Below are 25,510 nucleotides of genomic sequence, written 5' to 3'. Positions count from 1 at the left end.
TTCTACTAAACTTTTAGGTCCAGGTGAGTTGTGTTATTTGGATTAAAACCCCATGCTTAAATGTTCTTTCAGACATAACGCTTCCTTGCTACTGGATAAATACTAAAGGTGTGGTGTGTTTCCATTTTACACTAATTCCCATCCCTGGGCTAGTTTAGAAGAAGGAAAATTAAACCTCTGTGTCGTTTCTAGGCTCTGATGAACACTGTGTGTTCCTTCCTGAGTTAGAGGAGTAAGCCAGTTTTGTCTGCATTGGAGGTATGTGTGTGCAGCTAGAATAGTTTAAAGAGATGCCTTTTTTATCTCTTCCAAACACAGGCATGGGAAGTCTGATTCCCTGTTGTTACCTGATTCATTTTCATTAATATCCATGGAAATTTCATGTCAGCATTTAAGCTCTGGGAGTACAGACCAATGCAAGTAAAAAGCCTCTTGTGCAGCTGTTGATAGGAGAACCAGTTTCTCTTCCTCTTTAGATGTGGCAGTGCTGAATAAGGATGAGGTAGTCTTTTGTACTTGGCAGCCATTCATTATTTCAAAGTGATAATTTTGAAACTATCACTTACCTCCTGATTGCATTGTGAAGGACCACATGAAAATGCTGAGTTGAAAAGAAAGTGAAGACATTCAGCTGAGCAAAACCAGTATGTATACATACGTGACGGTAATTGTCTGTGGGGGAGCAGTCAGGAGCAAAGGCCATTGTTTTCTCTACTAAGTGCTCTGCCACTTGTTGCAATAATTTATTTTTTATGATGATGAACATTATTTCTCAATCAGTGGGTTGTGAACTTGCATGTTTTCCAATCACATTTTGTATATTTAAGTTTGATAGTTTAAGATAAGCAGCAGTACACTGAGCCAAATACTTGGGTACAAGGTAGATTTTATGGGGCAAAGGAGAGAGCATTGGAAATGAGTTTTTTAGCATTTTTACATACCTAAGAGTCCATTACATGTTTATTTTCTTTTTAAAAAAAGTTCTCTGCAGAATAGAAACTGTGGCATGGGAAAAAAAAGATTATTCACCTCCAACAGCTGCTTTATCTTCACTGTCTGGTACTCATAAGAAATAATGAAGGACCCTATATGCTGCTAATGTGGGAATTTTATTTGAAACGTCTGAACTAAGGCATTTACATTTCTGTTTCCTGTAAAAGAAGAGCACCAACAGCTCTTTAACTGCCAGGGATCAGTTAATGCTGGAGAGAGTAAGTGTGAACTAAGTTACAATTGTCCAGTTGGACATAGAGGCGTTGGCAGGGAAGGCTTTAGAGAGAAGGTTGTCACTTCTTTGTGACTGCAGCGTGCTTTTTTTCAGTTGGGATGAAAGACAGCAACCACAATCCCCAATCTCATCTCAGAACTGCCAGAGGAGAACCATAGAAACCACTTGGACTGCTGCAAAGTCTGGCCACAGGGATGGGCAAGATGGTAAGACCAGCCTACACCTATGTACTCTTCTGACCCTTATTCCCTAGTAAGATGTCTGTTACACAGGCAGATAGTGATTGGAGAAGGGGGAATAGAGGAGAGAGTTACATTAGATGTTAGGAAGAAATTCTCTACTCAGAGGATAGTGGGGTACTGGAAAAGGTTGTCCAGAAAAGTTGTGGGTGCCCCATTCCTGGGAGTGTTCAAGCCAGATTGGATGGGGCCCTGAGCAACCTGATCTGGTGGGTGGTATCCCTCTATGTGGCTGGGGTGTGGAACTACATGGTAGCTAAGATCCCTTCCACCCCAAACAATTTTATGTCCTAGTCCAGACAGGATTCCAGGCAGTGTTCATGCTGCCTTGACTGGCCACTGAGCTTGGCACTTGGGCTAGGAGATCTATCTATGCCCTATTTGTCATCACCAAAGAGAAAGAACATTGATCCTCAGGGCTGTTCAGACTGCCAAAGCAACGTTCCAGCTTAGGCAGAGTGCCTTTTCCCGTGTTTCTCTCCTGTGATGAAAGTGAGGGGGAGATGAGCTTCCCCTCTGTGCAGGGCTTTTCTTCATAACACCAACAGGTTTTCTTTAAGTGCCACAGAAGGCATAATTGAAAGAAGCCTGTACTAACAGGTGAAAAGGGAAGGAACTGATGGTCTCAATATCATCTTTCTTGGCCTCAACCTGACAAAGATTTAGGCATATGACTAAATTTATGTCATTCATTTCCTCTGTCATTTGCAGTTAGTTTCCCCTCTCTGATGCATTAGTGTTTGGAGGAAGCAGAATTCTCATGTGAGCTAGCTGTTGTGATAGTAAGACTCCTTAGTTTTCCTGAGTCACACCAATAATTCCAGAGGTCCTTTCGTCCATTTTTAAGTACTCTGACATTGTACTTTCCAGAAAAGAATTTTACACAGTTTTAGAGTTGTTTTGTCCCATTTGATTTACACATCTATCACTTGTCATTATATAGTTATGTTAGACTGTTGGTCTTCTAGCCCGGCAATTTATGAGAAAAAGAACTTGAAAAAACACGTGTCTACCAAAGATCCTGCATACACCAAAACAGTATGGGCTTTTTTCCAGTGGTGAAGAGAAACTGAGAAGAAATACTAGACTTTTAGACTTGGCACTTTCTATTTGATATGTGCAATATGTGAATACACCTAAAACAAATCAACAGTATCTTTTTTTTTTCTGTGTGTGTGGAATGTTCTCAATAGTTAATTTATTCTACTTTACTGCATTTGCTTTATTTCAAAGAGGAAAAATTGAGTAAGAACTAGTATAACTGTCCTGCAGTATAGAAACAGGATAAACATGGAAATAATTTGAATAGAAATATAAACAGGAATGGCAGAGTGCCAGCAGCTCCTTGAATAGAAATCCTCAGGCAGCTATAGCAGAAGTCTCTTTCCTTACATTCTTTGCATTGCATAAAACAGTCTGTGTAGTTTGATAAGATTTGTGCATGTGTCTTGTTATCATTTCTCTCCAAAATATGACCAAACCTTTATAGCTGGTTAGCTTTGAATTAGGATAACACCTCTGGTGCTCTGTAAGATTTTTTTTGTTGTTGTTTCTGGATAACAGATTTACATGTGGACTGCACTTGTTTGATACTTATTTTAGCTTAGCCTTAGGCCACAGATATAGGAGTTGCATGGAATGAAGGAGGGAGATACAACCCTCAAGAGGTTCCTAAAAATTTCAAGCAAGGTTGCCTGAAGATAATATGCCTAAAAGGGTGGTGTGTTTTGTTTGTTTGTTTCTTTGTTTTTTCCAGTTCCATTGGTTTTGAAACTGTAACACCTGGAGCACAGCACTTCTGATCCATGGCAAAGTATCCTAACTGCAAGGCAGTCAGTAGTTTGCTGAAACTGACAGAGTTAGAGAATTACACACCTGCCCTCTGTGTTTATAAACAAATAAAAAGAGGTGAGAGAAAGCCGAGTGGCTGAAGCACAGGCAGGTATGGAATAATCCATGAAGTGTTGGCCATGCAAATGTATAATATGCAGTGAATCAGTACAGCAAACTTGTTCAGTGATCTAAGGTCATTTGTATCTTGGATTGTTGAGCATACAATGTGTTTGTAGGCCTTTTCCCACCAGATTGCTGGCTAACAGTGAGATATATAGAAAACATTTTAAAATATAAACTAGGAGCTTCCACCTGCTTCAGTTGAAGAAGAAAGACAGAAATGCAGAGTAAATGTTAATTGTGCAAGAACTGAAATAATCCTTGACTTTGTTTGTCAATATTGCACCTAGATTCTATTTAGATTGTCTTACAAGTTTAACTGAAAACTGAACTGGCAAACAGGGTTTGTTTAGAAAGCTAGGGTAAAAGGAAGAGAAAAACTTTAGTTGCACCAAGGTGTTAGAAACTTCACTTGTAATACATGCCATGACTTCATTGACAGATATGTTCCAATCCACTTCCACCTGTGGCATAATTGTGCAAAATTAACAGCAAAATGTCAGGGAAATAATTAGAAATAAAGGATTGGAAGAAACTTCAGAAAGGTGCCTTCTCCTTGCTTCAAGTCTGGATTGGTTCTACATAAACCATTTGTTCACAGATACTTAGCTTCCCCTAAAAACTTGCCACCAATGAACAGTCGAGTCTTCCAGTTCAGTCTAATCCTTATCTAAGTTCATGCTAGGAAATGTCTGCCTCCAGTGTAAAGTAAATTTCCCTTCCTGCAGTTACGACTTGGGAATTTTCTTATTTCTCAACAATTGCGATTTCCTTTGCTGCTACCTGTTCCAGAATGTATACCCCTTCAAATCTTTCATTTCACAGACTAAAACTTGATGTTTTCATTTCATTCTGTTTGTTATTCCAAAAGTTTTTTAGAAGCCTAAAACTGGACACAATACTTGAGTACAGTATTCCAGTGAGTCAGTGGAAGGACTATTCTGCTAGCAGAAGGAAATTTAAGTGTGCAATTAAAGGTGCTCTTGCTTTTGTTGGAGTAAGTTAAAAAGTTAACACCTTTCAGCTGAGATACAGTAACTGCTCGTGTATCTGCTCCCAGCATATGCAGAGGCAAACAGGTTTGATCTCCGGTTCCATTTCAGGCTGGCTGTATGTGCAGTCAGTTTCTGTGAGAAGGGACAACTGTCACCAGCTGGGGACAGTAGCAGCAAGGATTCCTCATGCCCTAAGGGGTTAGGCTTGACAATTTCATAAAGTGTACCCAGCCAGCTGCCTAGATCTGCTGTCAAATGACATGAAGGCCTGGGCCAGTCCAGGCAGCTGCCTTCTGCTTTGTAGTTTAAACATAATCTGGTAGTTTAGGGACTTCTCAAGGAATTCCACAGTTTTGGAAGCACTAAGCCCCCAAGTAGTAGTAAATGTTTGTAGTTTGTCTTCCTTCTTACCCTTTTCAGGGCAATCGCTTTGGGGCTGGTAATTACCATAAGAATATTAAGAAAACTCTACGTATTTAAATAATCTTCAGAATATTACTTGGAAGCTTTTAGGAAGAAAATTTTACTTCGTTCTCAAACACTCTTTCTTCATTTTCCCAACTTGGTGTGCATGTTTTTCTGTTGCTTGCTCCCAGTTACCTAAACATAATGTTCTGGTCCCAGCCCAGAAGTGGAGAGAATACAGATTACCTTTCATGAAGCCGTTTCTTAATGCAATATTCCTTTCTGGAGGCAGTTATAATAGTTCTGAATTCTTGGTACATGTTTTACCATGGAGGCCCCACATCCTGTTCTAATTCTAGGTGTAAGAAGGAGCCACTATGAGATGTGTTTTTACTTTAAGGACAGCCATACATATCGTGACTGGCAGTTTGTATAAAGAAATTTCCTTCATGTGCAGAGCAAAATTCAATTAGTGCTTCTTTTCAAACCTACACATGACACCAGAGCACAATTCACCCACATTCCACTTGATAGTTGATATATTTCATTCAGAAAATGCATTTTTGCACTTGGATATCTCAGCGGTCAGAGAATAAATCACAGTCACAAGATTATCAGTGCTGTGCAGGGCAAGCCAAGATACTAAAAAAGCATGAGGTCAAACACATTCAAGGTCACATTCGTCCCTCTAAGCTTTTGAGTGACATGTGACAGTGTAGACAAAAAGTTGAACGTTCGTAGACAAAAAACTTGAACGCTCCTACAGATGCACAAGTAACTTTGTGTGAGGTACAAGGCGTTACCTGGGAGCACACGCACCGAGGCCTCCGAGACACAGATACCTGAGTCACACGAGTGTGCGCCATGGTACGCCGAAGCGAAAATGACCTCGCAGCCGGTGCCAGGGGCAGCCTGCTCAGCGTGCACCAGCGAGCAGGGTCGCGGTCGCCGCAGTTGTACCGGGGGCAGCTTGCGGTGCCCGCGCCCCGCCGCCCGCCCCGGCGCGCTCCCGGGGCCGCTGGCGGGGCCCGCAGGTGCGGGGCGCGACGCCGGGAGCGCGCACGTTGCCCGGGCGGGGGGGTCGCCGCGTCCCCGGCGAGGGCGGCGGCCGCCCCTCTGCAGCGCGCTGCGGGCAGGACGCCTGCGCCGTGCGGGGGGGCGGGCGCCGCATCCCAGCGCTCGGAGCTGCGGGCGCCGGCATGAGCGGAGGCTTCGCCGCGCCCAGCCGGACCTGAGCCGGGAGACAAAGGGGAGAAGCTGCCGCCATGGGCGAGCAGCTCCGCGCCCAGCCCGCCGCCCCGGCGGGGCCGCCGCCGCCGCCCGCCGCCGCCTCCTGCTCGGTGCTCGGCGGGCTGCTGCAGAACGGCTTCCACCCGTCGGGCCCGCCGCTCAGCAACGGCGGCTGCGGGGAGCCGCCGCACCCGCTGCTGCTACGCCCGGAGCTGCCGCCGCTCAGCCACGGCTCCCCGGCCAAGAAATGCAGGCTGCGCCGGAGGGTGGACTCGGGCCGGCGGCACAGGCCACGTAAGTGATGACCGCGGCGGCTCTGGGGAGCGGCGCCGGCCCGGCCCCCGCCGCGCGGCGCTGCCGCAGCCCGGCCGGGTGTCGGGCGGCCGCGGGTCCCGCGCCTCCTCCCTCCCTGCGGAGCGCCGCCCGGCCCGGGCTGACGGCCGCCCGGCTCCGCGCCGCGGGCGTTCCGCCCCCCCAGCGCCGGCTGCCGGCGGGCGGAGCGAGGGCCCCGTGCCGGCCAATGCGGCGGCGCCGCCCGGCCACGGCCCCTCTCCCGCGTGGGCCGGGCCCGCCCTGCGCCAATGGGGCGGCGGCGGGCGGGGAGCGGCGGCCCGGCACAAACGCGGGCGGGCGGCGGGCGGCCGCTCCTTGCCGAGCGGCGCGTCGGGCGGTGCCCAGGGTCCTGCCCGTCTCGCCGCCTCCCCGCCGCACACATGAAGCTCATAGTGCCCAAGCAACACTGTGAGTAACGCCGGGCTGCCGGGGACCACCGGGGCGCTCTGGAGCGTGGGAAGGCTCCGCGGGCTTAGTGTGTGCTCCTTTCCCAAACGTTGTTAGAATGAAGGAAAAAGTGAACCTGGGAACCCGGAGCAAGTTATTCTGACTGGCGGGGAAAAATATTTCTAAACAGCTTAAAGTTGTAAGGTGCTTCTCATTTAAGAAGTGTTCGTGAACTGGTTATCTATTTCAGGTTTGGTTTTAAGGCTGAGATTCAAACGTCCTATTTGTTAATTCTATATTTTCTTAATTCTCTGTGGTTTATTGACTAGTAGTCTTGTTTACTTGGAGGTATTGAATAATTCCATGGTAAACCCTCCAAGTAAAGCAATCTAGGAGAAGAAGTTTCTTTTCACTCTTACTTTGCTAGCCCTTCACATAAACCCACAAAAGTTTGGTTCTTTGTTGCAAGTTCAGCATGTTCCAAAAGGATAATAGCGATAGTCAGGATCACAGCTGCCTGCTGCCAAAATTTAAAGATGTTTCTACTCAGTAGGAAGCAGTGTCCCTTCATCTACTCTGGGTTTTGGGTTTTTTCCTTTGTTTTGAAGTGAATATTTTAAAAAACCTTTCTGATTAAACAGAACAAAATATTCAGAAACAGCCTTAAAGAGCTGCACCTTTCACAGGGTTGTGTATTAGCCAGTGCCTTTTTTGACTTTTACAATGCTTTTGGTGAGCTACTCATGCCACTTTCCCTTAGAATGTTCTCTGATTAATCATGTAGAGCTTACAGTACCTCTTGATAGTTGGTTTAGTCCTCCATCAAATTTAACCTATCAATGACCAAGTCGTTCTTTGTCAGAGTGTTTTTATAGTCTTTCTCCTGCTTCACGTTTTCTTCATGAACAAAACCTGCAGAACTTGTACTGGCTTACATTTTGATTTGGCGCAACTAAGAAGAGTCAGCACTTGCATATCAAACTCTCCATAATAGTAAAAACTATTTTGAAGCAAAGAATAAAGCTTTTAGGGATTCATGAAATCACTTGATTAAGAAAGAATGAGGACTTTGGAATTTACATCCCATCTTGAGGGGAAAAAAGAGCCCATCAAAGTAAAAAGCATAGGTGACTGATTATATTGCCCAAGATGAATGACAACTGAATCTTCAGGTGTGGAGTTTTAGTGAAATGAGGCTTTAATGAAAACAGCAGCTGAGGGAAGTGCTTTGTAGAACTATTTTGTGGGCAATTTATTTGCTGATTAAAATACATGAATGCTTCCTGATATGCTTTTTAATATATATGGCTTATTTTGTACAAGAAAAAGTTTGAAATTTAGTTTTAGTCATACAGGAAGTAATGATAGCACATTGTCACCATCTTAAAAAATTCATTATGTAATTACTCAAATTGTCCTGGTAGTGCATGCCTTTCCACTGCATCCTCCTCTAGTGAATACTACACAGTACCATTTTTACTGGTTTGTTTGGTGCTTTTAATCCTGACTATTGCAGATGTTTGTTCTTTTCTTAAGGACAGATTGCAAAATGAAGTGCAGTTGCACGTGAGATCAGTATTGATTGCAAGGTTTGCTTTGTGTGGTGGTGAAGTTAATGAGATAATTGGCATTTCCCAATATTTCAACAAATGAAACGTATCTTTCTGCAGCAATTATTCCTTTAAATCCTTATTTTCTTGATTGTTTTTACTTTCTGACAAAGTGGGGTAGAATTCTATGTTCACAAGTCTTTCCCCCCTCTCAGAAGGGAAGGTTCCCCATGAAATCAGTGTGCTTTGCTGATAAGCCTGCGGTGAGAGAGGACTGGCCCAGTACAGCCTCTGCTGGGAATCCTGTCTTGGCTTCCTTTTTTCTTTTATTTAACTAGATGGGTTGTCAGGGATATTAGGCTGGTGTCAGTTTTCTTTTTCAAATCAGTTTGTGGTAATAGAACATTTGTGTGGATTGCCACACCTTTTTAACAAAAAGCTCTCTGCTTTTGGGTTTGAACTCTTTGTGGGGTTGGTTGTAACTTTTGGGTTTTGTCTGTTTGTTCTTCTGGTGAGGAGGAAGACATTCAATATGGCCCTGCTACTGAAGATGAACTGGAAGGCTTCACCTGATATGTGTGCATGATTTAGCTCTAGCTTTTTAAGGTTTGAGAAAACTTTAATTACTAAGCAGATATAATACGTTTTTTAAGCTACATAGTCTAGGAAGAAGTAGTTGAAAAATATGTGTAAGCTATTATAGCTTTGGTTTTTTAATTAATAATCAACTTTCAGAAGCTGTAAGAATACTATGCCATGTTATATGTGTGTTGTTTTGATTTTTTTTCTCTGTTACTGTTTTTGGCTCTCTCATCTCTTCTGGACCCAATTAACACAGGAAGTTCCTGGATAATCAAAGTGTCAAGCAATGCAAATGAAATGTAAATGAGGTAATGGGATTTCAACATATGTGTGTTCAGAAAGAAAAGCAGATGAAACTGAGATATTTCATCTGAGATACTTATGACGAAGATATCAGAGTATTGATACCACCATTCAAAATATTGATGAGAAAATTGAAGTACTGTGTCTGTCTTTGAGGAAATACAAGTATTGTAAGAGTTTTGTAAGTTGAAACAGTTTTGGGAAAAGAAGAAACTGCTGCAAACTGGTCAGGAGTAAATCCGGGGCCCAGGCAGGGAGAAGAATGTCCTAACCAGCAGAATTCAAGCACAATCTCTTTCTGAATGTTGAGGAGTAAAAAGATTCAGCTAACCTTATGTGGTGGTTGTTTAAATGTATGGAAATGTTTAAATGTATGGATTACTCTTGGTTATCTTTTTTAATGGGGGTGAATGTTACTTGACGACCCAGGAGTTCCCTCTCATTCTTACTTCTCCTGAGCTCTTGTCTGTGAGAAGAATGTTGTGATTTGATACTTACTTTCCACATGCCCTCGTTATATTGTGTGTTAAGCAGAAGATTTTTAAAAATACAAGGTGTTGAAATCTGAATATAATAATGCCTTGTAGGAATATCCTGATACTCCAGAGTTAATGCAGAAACTAGGTAAAATGTATCATGGAATTTCTCGTGAGTGAACCTTTGCCCCAGATACACAGCTGTTGGTGTGCATCAGATTACCTACTTATGCAATGCTGTAGGTACCTTCTGTTTGCATTGTCACATGCTTCTGCAGCTAAATTTTGGATTAGTACAGATTTCTATCTCACAATTACAAACCACTAAGTAGTTGGCATAGTTTAGTAACATAAAGAGAAATAATTTTTAAAATAGATAAGTAGAGTCTTTGATTTATGTTAGACTTTTAAGAACGTGATGTGTCTTGATGCTTTCTGTATTGGTTTTATGGGACATAAAGCTAGATTTTACAGTGTTATTTTTGACTTATTTCTGTGTAGCAATGCAGTCAAATAGTTCTGGTTTTGCCACAGTTATAGATTCAACAGATCCAATAGGTATGTTGCATACCTACTGAAAAGAGAGAAATCATCTCATTAGCCTTATCAGACCATTTTAATTAAGAAGCATTTATTTTACATTGTGAGAACATTTTTGCAACATATCTGGTGTCTTAACTGCTCATAGTAAATCACACAGTTTTGACTAACTGTGATCAGCCTGAGATATGGGTGGGATGGATTTTACTTTCCCCTCCTTGTTTTCTTGTCTTTTCGTAATTCAGGGACACTTTTTCAGGGCATCAATGAAATGCTGAACTTCCAGTTTAAAGCAAACCAACAGAAAACCTCAAACACTGCTTCCTTCCCCCCCACCTCAAAAAACCCCAAAAACCAACAACCAAAACTCCTCCTGCAACCAAAACTCCCCCTGCAAACAAAAAAAATCCTACCAAACAAAAAAAGAACAACCTCCATAATTTTCTCCCCATTGTCTCTCAAGTCTGTGGAAAACTTATCTACACTAACATTTTCCTTCCATACCCCCTGGTTGTAGTACTGGGCAGCCACTGTTAATTTTGGTGGCCTCTGAATCATCTTACTCTCTGTATTCGCAGAGACAACAAACTCCAGGAGCACCTTCAGTCTGTGTGCACACTTCCATTAGCACCACATTCAGTGGCACCAGGAAGGCTGAAGTGTATAGGTACCAGCTGAGATGAATTATATATAGATACAAAAAAGAACTGATGGTGAGTCAGTGGTACATTTTGATTTGGAACATACTGATAGTAACAAAAGATACAATGGATGTGTTTTAAAATAATCACTGGAATACAGAAGTGTTTCTACTCTCACTCCAGTTGTGCAGAAGTTATATGAATTTCAATGTGACTTGTTAAAAACTTTGAGACTTATTTTTTTTCCTAATTGGTCAACCAGTCAAGATGGTTGTTGAATTATTGCAAGTAATTCCAACAGAGAGCTGGTGTTAGAATTTGAGGAGAAAACGAAGCTGTTTTTCTGCATAACTGAAATATCTGGTTTTGTTTTCTGATTTTGGGCTCTTTATTTGTGCTGAAGAAAACTGCTGGTGTTCTAAAAGCAAAGTTCCTTTCTTTCTGCAGCAGTCCATTTGGCTCACAACAAAATGAAAGGAACTTAGATTCACAGAGAGAATAAACTAAAAAAAAAGTGACCTGGTATTTCTGCTCACTTTATAAATGCGAGCATTATGTGTAGCTATTCCAAGAATTATGCAGAGTTGAAGAAACTTCATGGTTGTTTTCTACAGTATTTAGTCTTTGTGAATTATTTGGTTATAACTCTTTTTAAAATGTGAAGATGTAAAATGAAATGTCTTGGCAGTCATTTATAAGTAACTCTCAGCTGTTAGTGCTTACTTTAACACTTTTATTGCTGGGTTTGTGTTTGATAGGAGGATGGAATGCTTCTTGCCTCTTTTAAAGATGAAATCTACACTATGGCTTTCAAACAAATGTTGCTGCAGGTAGAGTGTAAGAGGTTTTATGCCCTTAATGAAAAATAGTGGAGAATGGCTTATACTTAGCTACAGTCTGGTTCTGTATTGCATAGTCCAACCATGCTGCTTTTAAAATTAAGCTTCCTGCTTGCATAGTTAAGATACATCTGGGGAAGAGACTTACTGTTCCAACGGGACAGGTAATTAAAGTTCTCAGTAGCTTTAATAAAGATTTGTGTAAATCGCTAATGGGATTGGCAGCCTGAGCTCCACTACATTGCAATGTTGTGCAGTGTGGATGAGATAGCTTTCACATAAATATATACCTTGTACTTCCCAAGTGTTTGAGTTGCAGGTTAGTCTGTAACATATTTTTCTTCTTTAAAATAAATCCTGTTTTAAACACAGTTCTTTTGAATTCTTCCCATTTCAGGGAACTCTTGTGTATCTTTCCAAACCTCAAATTAGACTTAATTTCACTGTCTTTGTGCAGCTTGCATAGCATGGGAAAAAAATTAGACCATACAGCAGATAACAGCTACTTCATTAGAGTTTATGCATTATGCCTGCCTTGTCCGTGGGGAACTGGGAGGAGAAACTGATGATTCAATTACTTGGCATCAGCAGTGAAGTGAAATAACTGTTTTAACTGTCTGACATTTAAGGATTGGTTTGGGCAGGGAAAGCATATTAAAAATTGGAGAATTTAGACTTTCAAATTATTCAGCCAGCTGATGCTGAGACACTTAGGGTAAGAAAAAAAGACTAAGCCTCTTTCAGCCTGAAGATGAGTAACTTAATTGTGATCTGTGATCACATGAGGAAGGACAGTGTGATAAATACCTCCTATGCTTATTAAAATGTTTGCCCCAAGTTGTTTATTTTTAGGTTCGCTGGCAGAAAAATCAGCTATGCATATGATATTTATGGATTCAAGTTTGTATCAACACTAAGCTGACATGCCCTAGTTGGTAGAATCATTTTTCTAGCAAGTCTGCCTGATTCTCCCTAAAAAGCAGGAAGGTGACTGTGTGACTGCTATTTTAGAAGTGTGTCTTAGATGTTAATCATATACTCAGTATTTTTAATTTAATTTTTATAAGAAACATTGCTAGCTCACTCCATCTGCAGTGTCTGTGTATAGATTTTGTATTCTCAGTTCTTACTGTTTCATAAAGTTACCTGGCTTGCTATATAAAATGTATGCATCTATATATATAAGTGGAACAGGTAGAGCAGCTTGATTCAGTTACTGTCTTCTGCTGGGTGTTCTCCATAGTCATTTTCTCCTGCTATGAACAAAACAAAGATTTTGGAGGACCGAGGCCAGCTGTGGCAAGCTGAGAAGCAAATAGTGGCATTTCTTATATAATTATGTGATAGACTAACACATGTACCAGCAAAGGGAGTCTACTCTCAAAGGACAGGTCTGTCAGTGGTAAACACTGAACATGAGCCAGCTCACTTTTGGCTACTATATACAACTGTTGCAGTCCAACAGAGCTGCTGGTTCTGGTGGGTTGGAGTCTGGAGGCCTCCAGCATAATGGAGCTCTGTATTGCTGCTCTTCAGACACAGCCTTCTGATGGTGGAAATTCTGACTGAGCTTGGAAAGGCAATTGTAGATGTTACACAGTGGGAGTATGACTTGAGAAATCTTGTTCTGTTTGTTGTTTCTTCTTCCTCCTTGTCCCCTTAATTCTTAGCAGAATTGGAGCCAATTGGGTAAAATACAATTTCATTTCGTTTCTCATCCATTGGTGCCAGTTGGGTGAAATGCAGTAAATGTGCTCTGTCAAGAGGTGGTGACTGAAGAGTAAAATGATTTCTGTCAAGATATGGTGACTGAAGAATAAAATTACTTTCTGGGGAAAAGTGTTTTCATTTTATTAAAGCCTGCTTCTTCAGACAAGAATATTTTGAAATTTTCCTTATGCTTTTTCTTCACTGAGGCTTTATGAAGGCTTAACTTAGAGATGTGTTTAAAGCCTATGAGTTGGACGTAAGTGACCCGCAGTTCTCAGGAATAGATACTGGTACTGTGACTGCACTGAACTGTCATTCAGCAAATGATTTAAGTGATTTGTCTACCCTGTGTATTTATAGTAACATTCTCTTTTTTCCTCCCTAAACCCCTTGTTCTTAGCATTCCCATGGTTTGGAATGGATATTGGTGGAACGTTGGTTAAACTGGTCTACTTTGAACCTAAGGACATTACTGCAGAGGAGGAGCAGGAGGAGGTGGAAAACCTGAAAAGCATTAGGAAATACTTGACCTCCAATACAGCCTATGGTAAAACTGGCATTCGCGATGTCCACCTGGAACTGAAAAATTTGACTATGTGTGGACGCAAAGGAAATCTGCACTTCATCCGCTTTCCCAGCTGTGCCATGCACAGGTTCATACAGATGGGTAGTGAAAAGAACTTCTCCAGTTTGCACACTACGCTCTGTGCCACGGGAGGTGGAGCTTACAAGTTTGAGGAAGACTTTAGAACGGTACGTGAACAGTTCACATGGGTTCAGTGGGAGGTACTGCGGAAAAACATCGTGAGAGCCCGTCTGTTAAAACTTGCTGGGAAAATAACTTTCTTTTAGTCCATCCTAACTGATTAGGAGCAACAGAATCAATTTACATTTGTTAATTGGTGACATTGCTGAGAACATGGAGCAGGGAGGGAAAGGTATTCTACTTTTTAGCTATTCTATTGAAGTATTGCTGTGCAGGATGTTTTCAGTAAACGTGGAAATTTTTTTAGACAATGGCTGCGATGATCAGATGTTTCATAATCAACTGAGGGTATGTTATGACAACCTAGAAGTCCGACACTATAGGTACTCTGGTTATCTGTTGGAAACCAGATATGAAACCGTACAGGCTGGAGATTTCATTCAGGTTCCCTTCCCTTTGTATTAACCTTCAAACAGACTGACGTGAAGAGTCTGGAAGAGTCTTGGAGCATGGGGGAGAGACAGTGTGTGGGAGCATAATATCAGTGGGCTTTTGATTTCAATTCTGTGAGCGTGCCATTTAAAGAAAGGCAATTCATGAGATGAGTAGGTCTCAGATCCCAAAGGATGTAAAAATAGCCTTTGCAGGGAACTCCAGAAGCTGGTGTAAATGTGAAGTTTTGCACTAAAGTACTCTTCAAAAATTGGTTGTGGTGCAGAAGCATTGAAGAGCTGTTGTACAAACAGTGTTGAAAAGAAAAAGCATTCAGGAGGTAGTTGTCTGTTGTGTATCCATCTGCATTGGGACATATCTTCATTTGTTTTCTGTGAAAAAAGAGACTAATCTGATTGTCCCAGAACAGTGTCACTAAGACTAATGTAAATTATTTACTTGGCTGGTGGGTCTGGCACTTCTGTCCCTAAGTTTTGACCTGATCTTGAGGGAGAGGGATGGCTACTGGGTATGGCAGGTTACAGATGCTTTTCTGTCTCTGCTTCAGTCCAGGGAGCTCTCATACTGAATCACCGACTGCTGTTGACTGCAGTCCTTGGCTCTGTGTGCTTCATTTTTAACTCCCAAGCATCCATTCCTGGTGTACAAGAGGGTTTTTTCTATGTCAATATCCTTCTGTCATCAATATCCTCACATACCAGATGACCAGGATTCTAAGGGGGATAAATAATGCTGTAAGAGCTCAACATGAATTCCAAATGTTAGGCTGTTGGGCAGTCACTTTCAGTGAATATTAGACTGTTTTCATGTCCAAGGAAGGACTATCAAGTTTCTGAACTGGTGTAGTAGTCCACTACTAGTTCAAGATTTTGTGTTGACTTGCTAACTGCAAGTCCCTTACAAGTTAGAGTCTACTGGTGATTTAGTCCTCAAAAACTTGTTTGCCTTGCATTGTGAAAGGATGTTGGCACCACAGTAGGATGTGAGTTTTAGCTCTAGTCAGTGTGGCTTCAGTTGAGGTGTTTTTGAGTATCTTTTCTTATGTCCTGGGAATGATCCAGGCCATATTCTTTATTGACAATGGGAGGTCACTTCAGGACTTTCTGAAGAGGCTGACTATCCCCTTGGAATGGTCAGTCTCTCCAAATTCATTCTTCCTGCATTATTTAGTAAAAGCTACCATTGCTTAGTAAGGAAGTTCATGTCCCTCACTCTCACAGCAGTAGAACTGAACTGTAAGTTACCTGGTGGCTCTCAATGCTGAACATTTCTCTCTGTGGCTTTGGCCTTAAAGGCTGTAAATATGCAATCCATGGTGAGGGATGAGTCTTGTCTCAGCTGCAATATAGTCAATATAGCAGGGGAAGCCATGGCTGGAGGAGTTGGGGCTGTTTTGCCAGCTGTTGAACACAAATACGAGGTCACATAGCAAATGACTGGTTGACTTAGGCATGAAATTCCACACCTCAGCAGTGTTGTTAACATCCTATGTGCTACAACATTTGTAGGTAGTTTAAGACAAACCCTATAAGGGCTGGCTGGGGAGTTTTCTAGCATAAAGCTATCAGTGAAGTACATTCCCACTAAAGTGAGTGCTTTAGACACCTCTTACAGCTATCCAGTTCCATAGCTTCCTTTATAGCAAGTGTTTCTTGGCTCAAACTTTAATATCCTCAGAGAATTACAGAAGCAGAATATTATCCGACACATGGAAGTTTGCTTGCTTAATCTCTCTCAAAGGGCAGCGTGTTCTGGGTACTGGCACTTAAATTGTCACCCTTCATTAGCCATGGTAGTAGCAGCTGGCTATCAGTGTGTTCTGCTGTGTATTAACTGACACCGGACAACAGCTTCAGGACTGCTCTGTCAAAGCTCTGAAATATCTGTTTCAAGTATTTGGCCACTAATTCACCTCTAGAAGTAGAGAATATGTGCCAAGTCTAAATCTTGCTACTGCAGGATTTAATTTTGTAAAATGCTTTATATGGAGGAGTCTTTAAATCTTCCTGTTTGTTACTTAGAAGCAGTGTGGAAAAACGAAGGTACGTTTGTGAATGTTATTTTCATTAAAAAATCTGGATAAATGGTAGTAAATTCTTTTGATCTAGCTAACATGCTTTTATTCCGGCCCTTTATTTTCCTTTGTATATGCTTTTAAGTCTTTTCACAGTATTTCTCAATGTGACTGTAAGATTGCGTAGATTTAGGATAAAAGAACCAATACATTGCAAAACAACCTTCAAATCCCAAGGAAGAAAGCCTTCTAAGATTATAGACGCATTCTCCTTAAAATAGATGTTGTTACTTGTCTCTGTTCCTTTGTCTGGTTCTGAATCCCTAAATGAGTTTTTGCTTTTGTGTATTAAAAAATAACATACAATGGTGAGACATATTCTGTTTACATTAGGATTCTTTATTTTTCTATAAAAAGGCAACTAAATCTACAAAGCTACCTAGGTTTAGCTATTTCACCTCCCTCATATGATCTGTAGTGTTGGAGAGGTGGATACCTGAAGAAGTCTCCATGGTTTGCTTGCTGATTGCTGGCAGTATGTTGGATCTTTTGTCAGTCAGTAGCTTGGCAAATCATGTGACTCATTCTGAAGATCTGAGTGCTTACCCTAGAAGTAGGAAAATTGACTCTATTCATTAAACTAGACCACAGACATAATTTTACCAACCATATGGCTATACTTAATGTTCATTGAAGAGAGCATCAGTAAGTAATTCACCAAAAGTACTGTTTCCAGCCTAGGGGCTTTTTTCTTGCATTTTTGGGTTTTTTACTTCCTCTCTGAATGACTCTGAATGGTCTTTATAGCTGGCAGTGTTTATTTTCAGGTAACAGTGGTGTTAAGGCAAGGATGAATCTGTAGCCTAATTCTGGTAATCCTTCCTCCTTTCCCCAGCTACGTACTGCCACTTCACATATTCTGCAAATGCTTAAGTAACCGCTTCTGTAAAAGCAAGGAGTACTTAGACTTACTTGCTTGTGAGATGGATCTCTCTGTGCTCTGTGACTCCTCCATGATTGCACAGACACATTACTTGGACAGAAGTTTGCTGTTAGTGTAATGAGGAATAAATTTTTTAGGCTGCCACTCGGTTTTGTAAAGCAACTCAATGTAAAGGATGGGCAGGATGAGGGAAGGAAGGACTATTCAGACTTTTGATTAAAACCTGCTCTATTATAAAATTGCTGTTGATTGCAGTGGCTCAAAGGTGGGATCTCTGTATTCCTTTCCTGAACAGACACCTGCAGAACCTGACTTATCTTAATAGAAATTTTACTGCTGTCTTCAGTGGGAGCAGCATCTGTGCTAAAAACGCCCAATCACTTAATCAAGAACATTTGGGACAGGGGAAGAAGGAAATCTCTTGCCAACACAGACTCAAAATCAGGCCTTGACCTTCCTGTAAAGGAAAATGATTTGAAAGTGAGCATGGCTGTTGGATAGTGATTTTCTTGTGCCAGTTATTAGCTAATTCTAAGGCTCGACTTTGTGGTATGAGCTGAATGCCTGAGGATGACTTGTAGACTGTGTTCATCTTAAAACAAATAAACTCACTGTCCTGTGTTGTAGGATGAGTAAGCTGTGTAACTCTTTTGCAGTTAGTGAGAGACTCAAAAATCTTCTTGCTGAGGAGGCTGGAGGCAGCTGTTCAGGCTGTAGGGGCTGGGCTGCAGTTGAAAGAGGCATCCAGAGAATAGGTAAAGTAACCTCTTCAGAGGGTATGTGGAGAAACAATGTGCATCTCTTCCCTGCCAAGAGAGAGGAGAGATCCTGAGGGCTTGCTGTGCAAGGGGGCAGAGCTCTGCACAGGATTCCTGATGAGTGCTTTTTTTGCCCAAAGCTGATAGAGAGTGAATCTTCTGCCTCAGTGAATGTTGAACTTGCAGTTTATTTGTATTAGACTTTGTCTTGTTTGAATGTATTTATTTTCAGCTCCATATAGTGGCATGGTTGGGGTTTGAAATGAAGATAATCAAATATAAAGAAAACAAAGTCTTTATGAAAGTGGAGGAAATGGAAGGAAAAGCTAGATTGTAAGCTATTCTAAGAAATAAAAACTGGAGCAATGCCCAGCAGACATAAAAGCCAGAGTGGTATAGTAAATGAGGCTGTTGTAATTGATAATTAAAAACTTACAAGATGTTATGTTTCTAGCAGGTTTTTTTACAGAAGAAAAATCATATTTCTCATTGAAAGTCTAAGCGAAAAATGAACTTGCAACTGCATCTAGGTTCAGATTTTCCTGTATTCACCAGACTACAGTAAAAGTGGGTGAAATGTTTAATGAGCTGGAGCTTCATTGAAAATATGTCTGCACACCAATGGTGCTACATTAGACTTCAACCCCAGAGCGTGTATGTCATGGCTGCCCTCACCTCACTTGTAGAGGCTGTTTCGTGTTTACCTTGCTGAAATGGATGTATTTGCTCACCCCTAATAAGAAACAAACGGGACCCAAGTCTTTGACTTACTTGCTTCCATACTTGAAAGCACAGACAAGCTGGTATCATGTTTTTTCTTTTTATACTCTTGGTACTTGAATACAGATTTTTAAAAAATGTTATGCACACTATTTAAAAAACAAACAAGGCAAACAACAAAGAAATCCAAATCTAAATTTTAGCAGGTAACATAATTTTCCAGCATTTCTTGCCAGAGTACCAGAGATGGTCTTTCATTTTCTTGGAATAGCATCTGTACACAGTAGCAACAGACTTTTTGTATCCTTGAAATCAGCTGTGTTTCAGGAGTTTGGTGCTAAGGTCATAAGGGGAAATTTTGGCTATTTTCTCTTGGTGTGTTGCACCTGCTTGCAAGCATGGTTGAAGTCCTAAGTCACTCCTTTTATGGTCCTGGAGAGTTTCTTGAGGTCTAAAGTGTTTTGTTCCCTTTCCCGGTATTTAAAAAGCAATCTTAAAAAAAGGAGGAATAGCTACAGTCTGGCTATAATGCAGAAAAATTATTCTTTAAAAAAAAATGTACATTTGGTTTCTCTGTAATCATCACAAATGTTTCCTGCAGGGTCCTGTATACTACTTTGTTCTGCAGGTGTTCTTCTCATAGCACAACCTTCTGACATAACCTGTAGAGAGGCACTGTGCTCAATATAGGTACAGGAGTGCAGAGTAGGTAAGTTGACCATTTTGCTGTCTGCCTTCACGTTAGGAATTGTAAAGGGCTGGAAAATACCTGCAAATGCATTTTGTAAACGTTGTAGGAAAAACATCCAATTAAAACGTACTTCTAGACACAGCTTCCATTTTTGTTATGCATATTTGCACATAAACTTTGGTACCTCTAAAGAGAAGAGGTTTGAACAGCTGAAAGTTGAGAGTGAGTAGAGTGTGGTAGGTCAGGTTATGGCAGCAGGAAGAAATATTTGCCTACTTGTAAATTAGTTACAATGGTTACAGATGCCTCTATTCTGCAGTGCAGTTTTGATGCCTTGAGACATTGTGAGCAAATACACAGTTGTGTAGGCAGGGAATGGGACTGAATGGGAATGGGAATGACTGTGGCTTCTTGTACAAGACTGGATTACTACATTCCTTGAAACTTCGCCCTAATTTCTGTTTAGAAATAAGAACATTGGTGGCTTAGTAAGCTACTTGGAGCCTGGTGTCTGGTGGCTGCAGAGCTTTTGGTTCTCTGAAGAAAGGTGGTTTGACATAGAATACTGATGCCTGTATTGATTATTCCAAAAATCAAAACCAGACTGTTGCAATGCCACAGGAAAATAGTTTTTGAGTCTGCTATGAATGTCATACATAAAAGAAAGCAGTAATAGGACTTCTCTGCTTACACTGTATCAACTGTTAAATATAGCACAGAGCTATAAAAAGCAGAGCAAATTTTAGTGTGTCTTTTATACATGGAGGGCTGCACCTAATAAAACCTCTATGTGTAGTGCTTGAGGAAGAACCTGATTAGTTTCTCTTGTTCTGTTCTTACAGAGTTGGTGAGGTGACTGAAGAGTTTGTAGACTCAATGAGTTTTGTCTGTGGTTTTGTACTGGTGTCAGAAGTATTCTACTCTGATTTGTATTACTTGTTTGTGTCTTGCAAGGTCTCTGGCTAGTGCTTCCCTGTGTGTAAAAGTATAGCATGGATCAGACAAGAGCAGCTTGGGGCTGGTATTTGGGTTACATTAGAATAGAGGTTTGGACAGTAGAGGCCATAAACCTGCTAATGGCTCATCTGTACAACAGCTCCTGGTTCACAGCACATTTGTGCATGTGTTAGATCATGTTTGGGGATGCTACATCCAATTTATATACCAAGGTGAGGAAACTGACACTGTACAGCACACAACCTAGGGAAAGATCATGGGTACTACAGAATATTTCCTCGTGTCATCCAGGTATGTGCAATGTTTGTCGAACTAAATAAATCCTGTAAGGAGTGATGACTTAGGGGACTCCATGCAATGTTCATTATGATAAAAGAGTGCATGAAGGGTTTATTATGTTGATATCTGGTATCATACCTTGTCTTGGAGCTTTTCCTCTTGGTCTAATAGTTAGAAATTGATTAAATCCAAGATATTTGCAAAGTACCCTTAAGTATTTTCTAATATTTCTTGAAAAACTTTTTCTCACAAATTATGCTGATTCTTTGTATTTGCTAGCTAAATGGTTCAAGTCTTTTATGCTGCATTTCTCTAATTTTAATTAGTGTAGCAATGTGGTAACCAAAAAAAAAAAAAAAAAAAAGAGGGGGTTGCAGAAGTTGCAGGAGGAAGGACAGAAACAAGAGGAAATGATTTCCATCTCTCTCGCTTGTCCAATGAGTAACTGAATCTATATTGAGATCTTTTGAGATGCTGATTTGGGGTCTTTTTGGTCTCATTTCTTTTCCCTCGTTAGGATTTGAGGAGTGGCAAGTAAAACAAAAGGACAGACCCAAAGAGTGGGATGGCTTTCACTTAGGGCAAGCTAGAGTTGTGTACAAGTAGAGCAAAGTCTTAACAGGAGAGATTTAAATAGCTTAAAAGAATGTAACCTATTGACCACGCCTGTTCCACAGAAATATCTTCCCTCTTTATAGTGGCTTAATATAGCTTCCAGAATTAAAAATAGGACATAGTTACCCATGTATATATTCCCTGTTAGCCATTATAAAAACATCCTGCAGTATGCAAATGCTGAAGAACCAGCTGTGAACTCTATAACTCCAATATACTCTTGCTTTTTTTTTTTTTTTGCTGGAAAGTAGAGTTAGGCATGACCTGCTTTACATGCATGAGGATGAAAATGACCTCAGGATTTGGATGGACAACTTCACAGGTTTTTTTTGCCCTCTACCTAACAATGGAAAGGAGAGTTTCTACAGTTGGTCAGTGTATCCTATGTTGAGAAAGGGATGTTATTTCTAATTCTAGTGAATAGAATGCTATGGCAAGTAGACATGTCTGTTGAAATACAGTCATGGTGACCTGCGAGATCTCAGAGGAAATGTCTTTTGTCAGCTTTTGTTACTGGTCATCTGTCTTCTCTTGAAGTTATATTCTGCTGGGGGCATGGGCCTGACAATCTTTTTGTTTGGATTTTTTATATGGTTTTTCACCAAACATAGGGGTTATGCCTCTCGTTTTCATGTGGCATTTTAAACTGCTCATTGTAATTTTAAAATTAACCAGCATAACTAATGATATGTACAAAAAAACCCACTGTATATTTAATGCATATTTACATAACATGAACATCTTAATTCTTCTATTGAAAACTTCATTCAATTGCTGGGAAATGTAGCTGGATGATGAGCTAAAGTACTTTGCATCCTGAGGAATGCTGCTGTGTAGGCATGTGTCTGATACTGCTCAAAAGCTGCAGAACACAGCTCCTCTTGGGCTGGGAATGAGGGAGAAGACGTTTATTACCTCAGAATACAAAGGAGGAGAAATACTTCCTGCTTGCAGAGCCCAGCATGTCTCAAAGGAATTGGATGGCATTACTGTGTAGCAGCACATCATTGTTTTGGGAGGTACCTGTTGTCAGGCAGATAGTGAATTTTTATTTCAGACTTCATGCTTAGATCTTTGTACTGCTTAAATAGCATGATGTGTTACTATTAAAGTGATCAAAGTGCTTCAGTGGAACCTTTTGTCCTTCTCAGTGTTGTATTATGCTAGGAAATGTGTGTGTCTTAATTTCTTGTTATTCTTTTACAGATGGCTGATCTACAGCTCTATAAACTGGATGAATTGGACTGTTTGATCCAGGGCCTCCTTTATGTTGATTCTGTTGGTTTCAATGGCCAACCAGAGTGCTATTATTTTGAAAATCCTACAGATCCTGAACAGTGCCAGAAAAAGCCTTACTGCCTTGATAATCCATATCCTATGCTGCTGGTTAACATAGGCTCAGGGGTCAGCATACTAGCTGTGTATTCTAAGGACAATTACAAAAGAGTTACAGGATCCAGGTAAATTTACTTTTGGTTTTTTAAATTGTTTTCTCCTTCACAACTGAACAGATAGAGAATGTGATCAGTAGCTACAGCTCCAAATTGTGCATGTATTCCCATTTCTTTTAAAAGCCTACCAGTAGCAAGGCTGAAAATATCCTAGGATACCTTCAGAGAGAGAATCTATGTCAGGGAAATCATTGATCTGTTCAACTTTAGACCTGCCTTAGTCTCTTCTTATTAGTCTTATTATAATAGTCTCTTACCTATTTCCCATCTCTTGCTGTGAATTACCAAATTAAAACTGTCCCAGCAAATGAGTCTCCTCTCCCCTGCATTCTGTTTTTTGGTGCATGATACATATTAAAGTTTTTCCTGTATGCTGCACATGACGTGCTTATGTATCTTCTATTGCCTTACTTAGGGTATACCTTTGCCACAGTGGTAGCCATGAGCTATTTTTCTGTCTGAAGTACAGATGGATACAAGTTCAGCGAGAGACATTGGATTTCTTGCAGTTGTGGATCTTTTTCAAGCACAGAGATTTTGGCATCTTTGGTAGACATGCTTCTAATCCTTTCCACTATGGAAGGAAAAACATGACTGCAGTGTGTTGTTGACTTGTTACAGGTGATGAAATCAATACTGTCTTGTGGCTGGTATGCAGAGCTTTCTACTGTTCAAATACTGAGTATACTACAGTTCTGTGAGATGTGTTCTGAAAAACCCAGTAATCCAAGAACATGGACTAAACAGTGTTCCTATGTGACCTCCTGTGCTTTTTTCAGGAAGTGCAAGTGTGGTGTCTCACTGAGCCCCTTGTTTTCAGTGGCTCCAGTCACAGTGACTGCAGTCACTGCAAATAAGGTAACTTTGTCAGTGGCCAAGAAAGAATGAGGAAGGATGTAGAGATTAGTAAGTTGAAGTTCATGTCTGTAAGACTGAAAAGTTCAAAGTAGAGCTTTAATGAGTTAGCAACATGTTATGCACAGTTAAATACTCCCTGCTAAATTTATGTAGTTGGTAAATATTGTACTTGAGCCTTTACAAAATATTCAAGTGAGTGCTCCTTGCTCAGAGTTCTTGCAGGGAAAGAACATTCAGGGCTGATGCTGGGCTTGCTTTGTAAAGAAGCCAACGAGACTGCTTCCTGCCATTGGCTGGGGGGGACAAGATATGTCTTGGCTGCCAGCCCTTATAGATTTACCTTTGTTCACTGTTCATTCTTTCCTCACTCATATGAATGCTCTGCTGGTTAATTATTCTTGTGCAGAAAACTTGTTCAAGTGCTACAAATAGCAAAGTGGTATCTGAAGTGTTGGAGTGAACCGTATTCTTAGGTTACCCTTTAGTATAATTTTTCCTATTCAGGGATTAAAGACTCAAGTCTAGTTCGGTTCAAACCACACTTGTGTTAAATAGGAGCTCAGCGCAGAGTGCCTGTGTTTGCTCCTCTGAGGGAGGAGGTGGGAGATACAGTTGGCACCTGTGTAGAGCACGTTGTAAATGGCACTCTGAAGGGTTGTGGTAAAAGCTGGTTCAAGCTGCTGGGCTGAAGGGACTGTGCTTTTGCAGCCTTGGAGGAGGAACGTTCCTGGGCCTGTGCTGTTTGCTCACTGGCTGCGAGACGTTTGAAGAAGCGCTGGAAATGGCGGCGAAAGGAGACAGCACCAATGTGGATAAGCTGGTGAAGGATATTTATGGAGGAGACTACGAGCGCTTTGGCCTTCAAGGATCTGCTGTAGCGTCCAGGTGCGTGTTAATTGAGCTGTTTGTAAGCAGTCCCTTGAGAAACTTCCTGTGCATGCTAAACTGAGTGCATAATCCCTGGACTATGCGCTGTGTCCATGTGGAAATGTCACTCCATGGGGTCATGGGGTTTGTCCTTAGATCTCTCACCTACTTCTTGCCTTTTTTTTTAAACAGGTGTAAGTAATGCCTGATACAGTTTGCTTCCATTTAAATTACAGTTATCTTGGAAGTGTCCCTACTCTGCCTTTTGTTCTGCCTTTCTAATGAGATCCCTTTTCACATTTCAAATGTGTCACAAATGAATGGTTATCAAATCCAAGCAAAGCTTGCTAAATGAGGAAATTTTAAGGGCATTTCTCACTCCTGAATATCTCATGTTAAAAGACATGATCTTCCTCACGCAGCTTTGGTCATATGATGAGTAAAGAAAAGAGAGATTCCATCAGTAAAGAGGACTTGGCCAGAGCTACTTTGGTCACCATCACCAACAACATAGGTTCTATTGCTCGCATGTGTGCATTGAATGAGGTAAGTTATTTACCATGAGCTTAAAACCCTTAGAAACCACAGAGTGAGATTATCAGGATGCAAAAATGCAAATTGCTGGCATGGTAGGTGTGTCACTGGCCTTGTTAAATATTCATATATTTAATGCTGGGTCATAGCTCTTGTGGCTTGTTATGTGTTTTGTGTTCAGAGCTCCTTTGCTAACAGTTCATAATATTTCATTTTTGTGAACATGGAACTAATTTCTAAGAAATCATCAACA

At 41.0% G+C, this 25,510-nt stretch overlaps 1 protein-coding gene across 8 annotated transcripts in view; it reads left to right on the top strand.

Moving 5' to 3' along the window:
• PANK1 (pantothenate kinase 1) overlaps positions 1 to 25,510 on the top strand; it is a 40,422-nt gene that overhangs the window by 10,018 nt on the left and 4,894 nt on the right. For 3 of the 8 annotated variants that reach the window (XM_068197626.1, XM_068197622.1, XM_068197621.1), the window contains 5 exons: positions 1,322 to 1,434; positions 13,812 to 14,164; positions 22,754 to 23,007; positions 24,565 to 24,741; positions 25,146 to 25,269. In XM_068197626.1, coding sequence (XP_068053727.1) covers positions 1,322 to 1,434; positions 13,812 to 14,164; positions 22,754 to 23,007; positions 24,565 to 24,741; positions 25,146 to 25,269 — 1,021 coding nt within the window. Of the gene's footprint in view, positions 1 to 1,321; positions 1,435 to 5,887; positions 6,345 to 6,581; positions 6,792 to 13,811; positions 14,165 to 22,753; positions 23,008 to 24,564; positions 24,742 to 25,145; positions 25,270 to 25,510 lie in introns of those variants that run through there. The other 5 variants (XM_068197619.1, XM_068197620.1, XM_068197623.1 and 2 more) reach the window with 5 other exon arrangements.

The sequence above is a fragment of the Anomalospiza imberbis genome, chromosome 8 (genome assembly GCF_031753505.1).
Source record: "Anomalospiza imberbis isolate Cuckoo-Finch-1a 21T00152 chromosome 8, ASM3175350v1, whole genome shotgun sequence".
Classification (NCBI taxonomy): domain Eukaryota; kingdom Metazoa; phylum Chordata; class Aves; order Passeriformes; family Viduidae; genus Anomalospiza; species Anomalospiza imberbis.
Note: the sequence above shows the minus strand (reverse complement) of the source record. Positions and strands in the feature narration are given on the sequence as shown.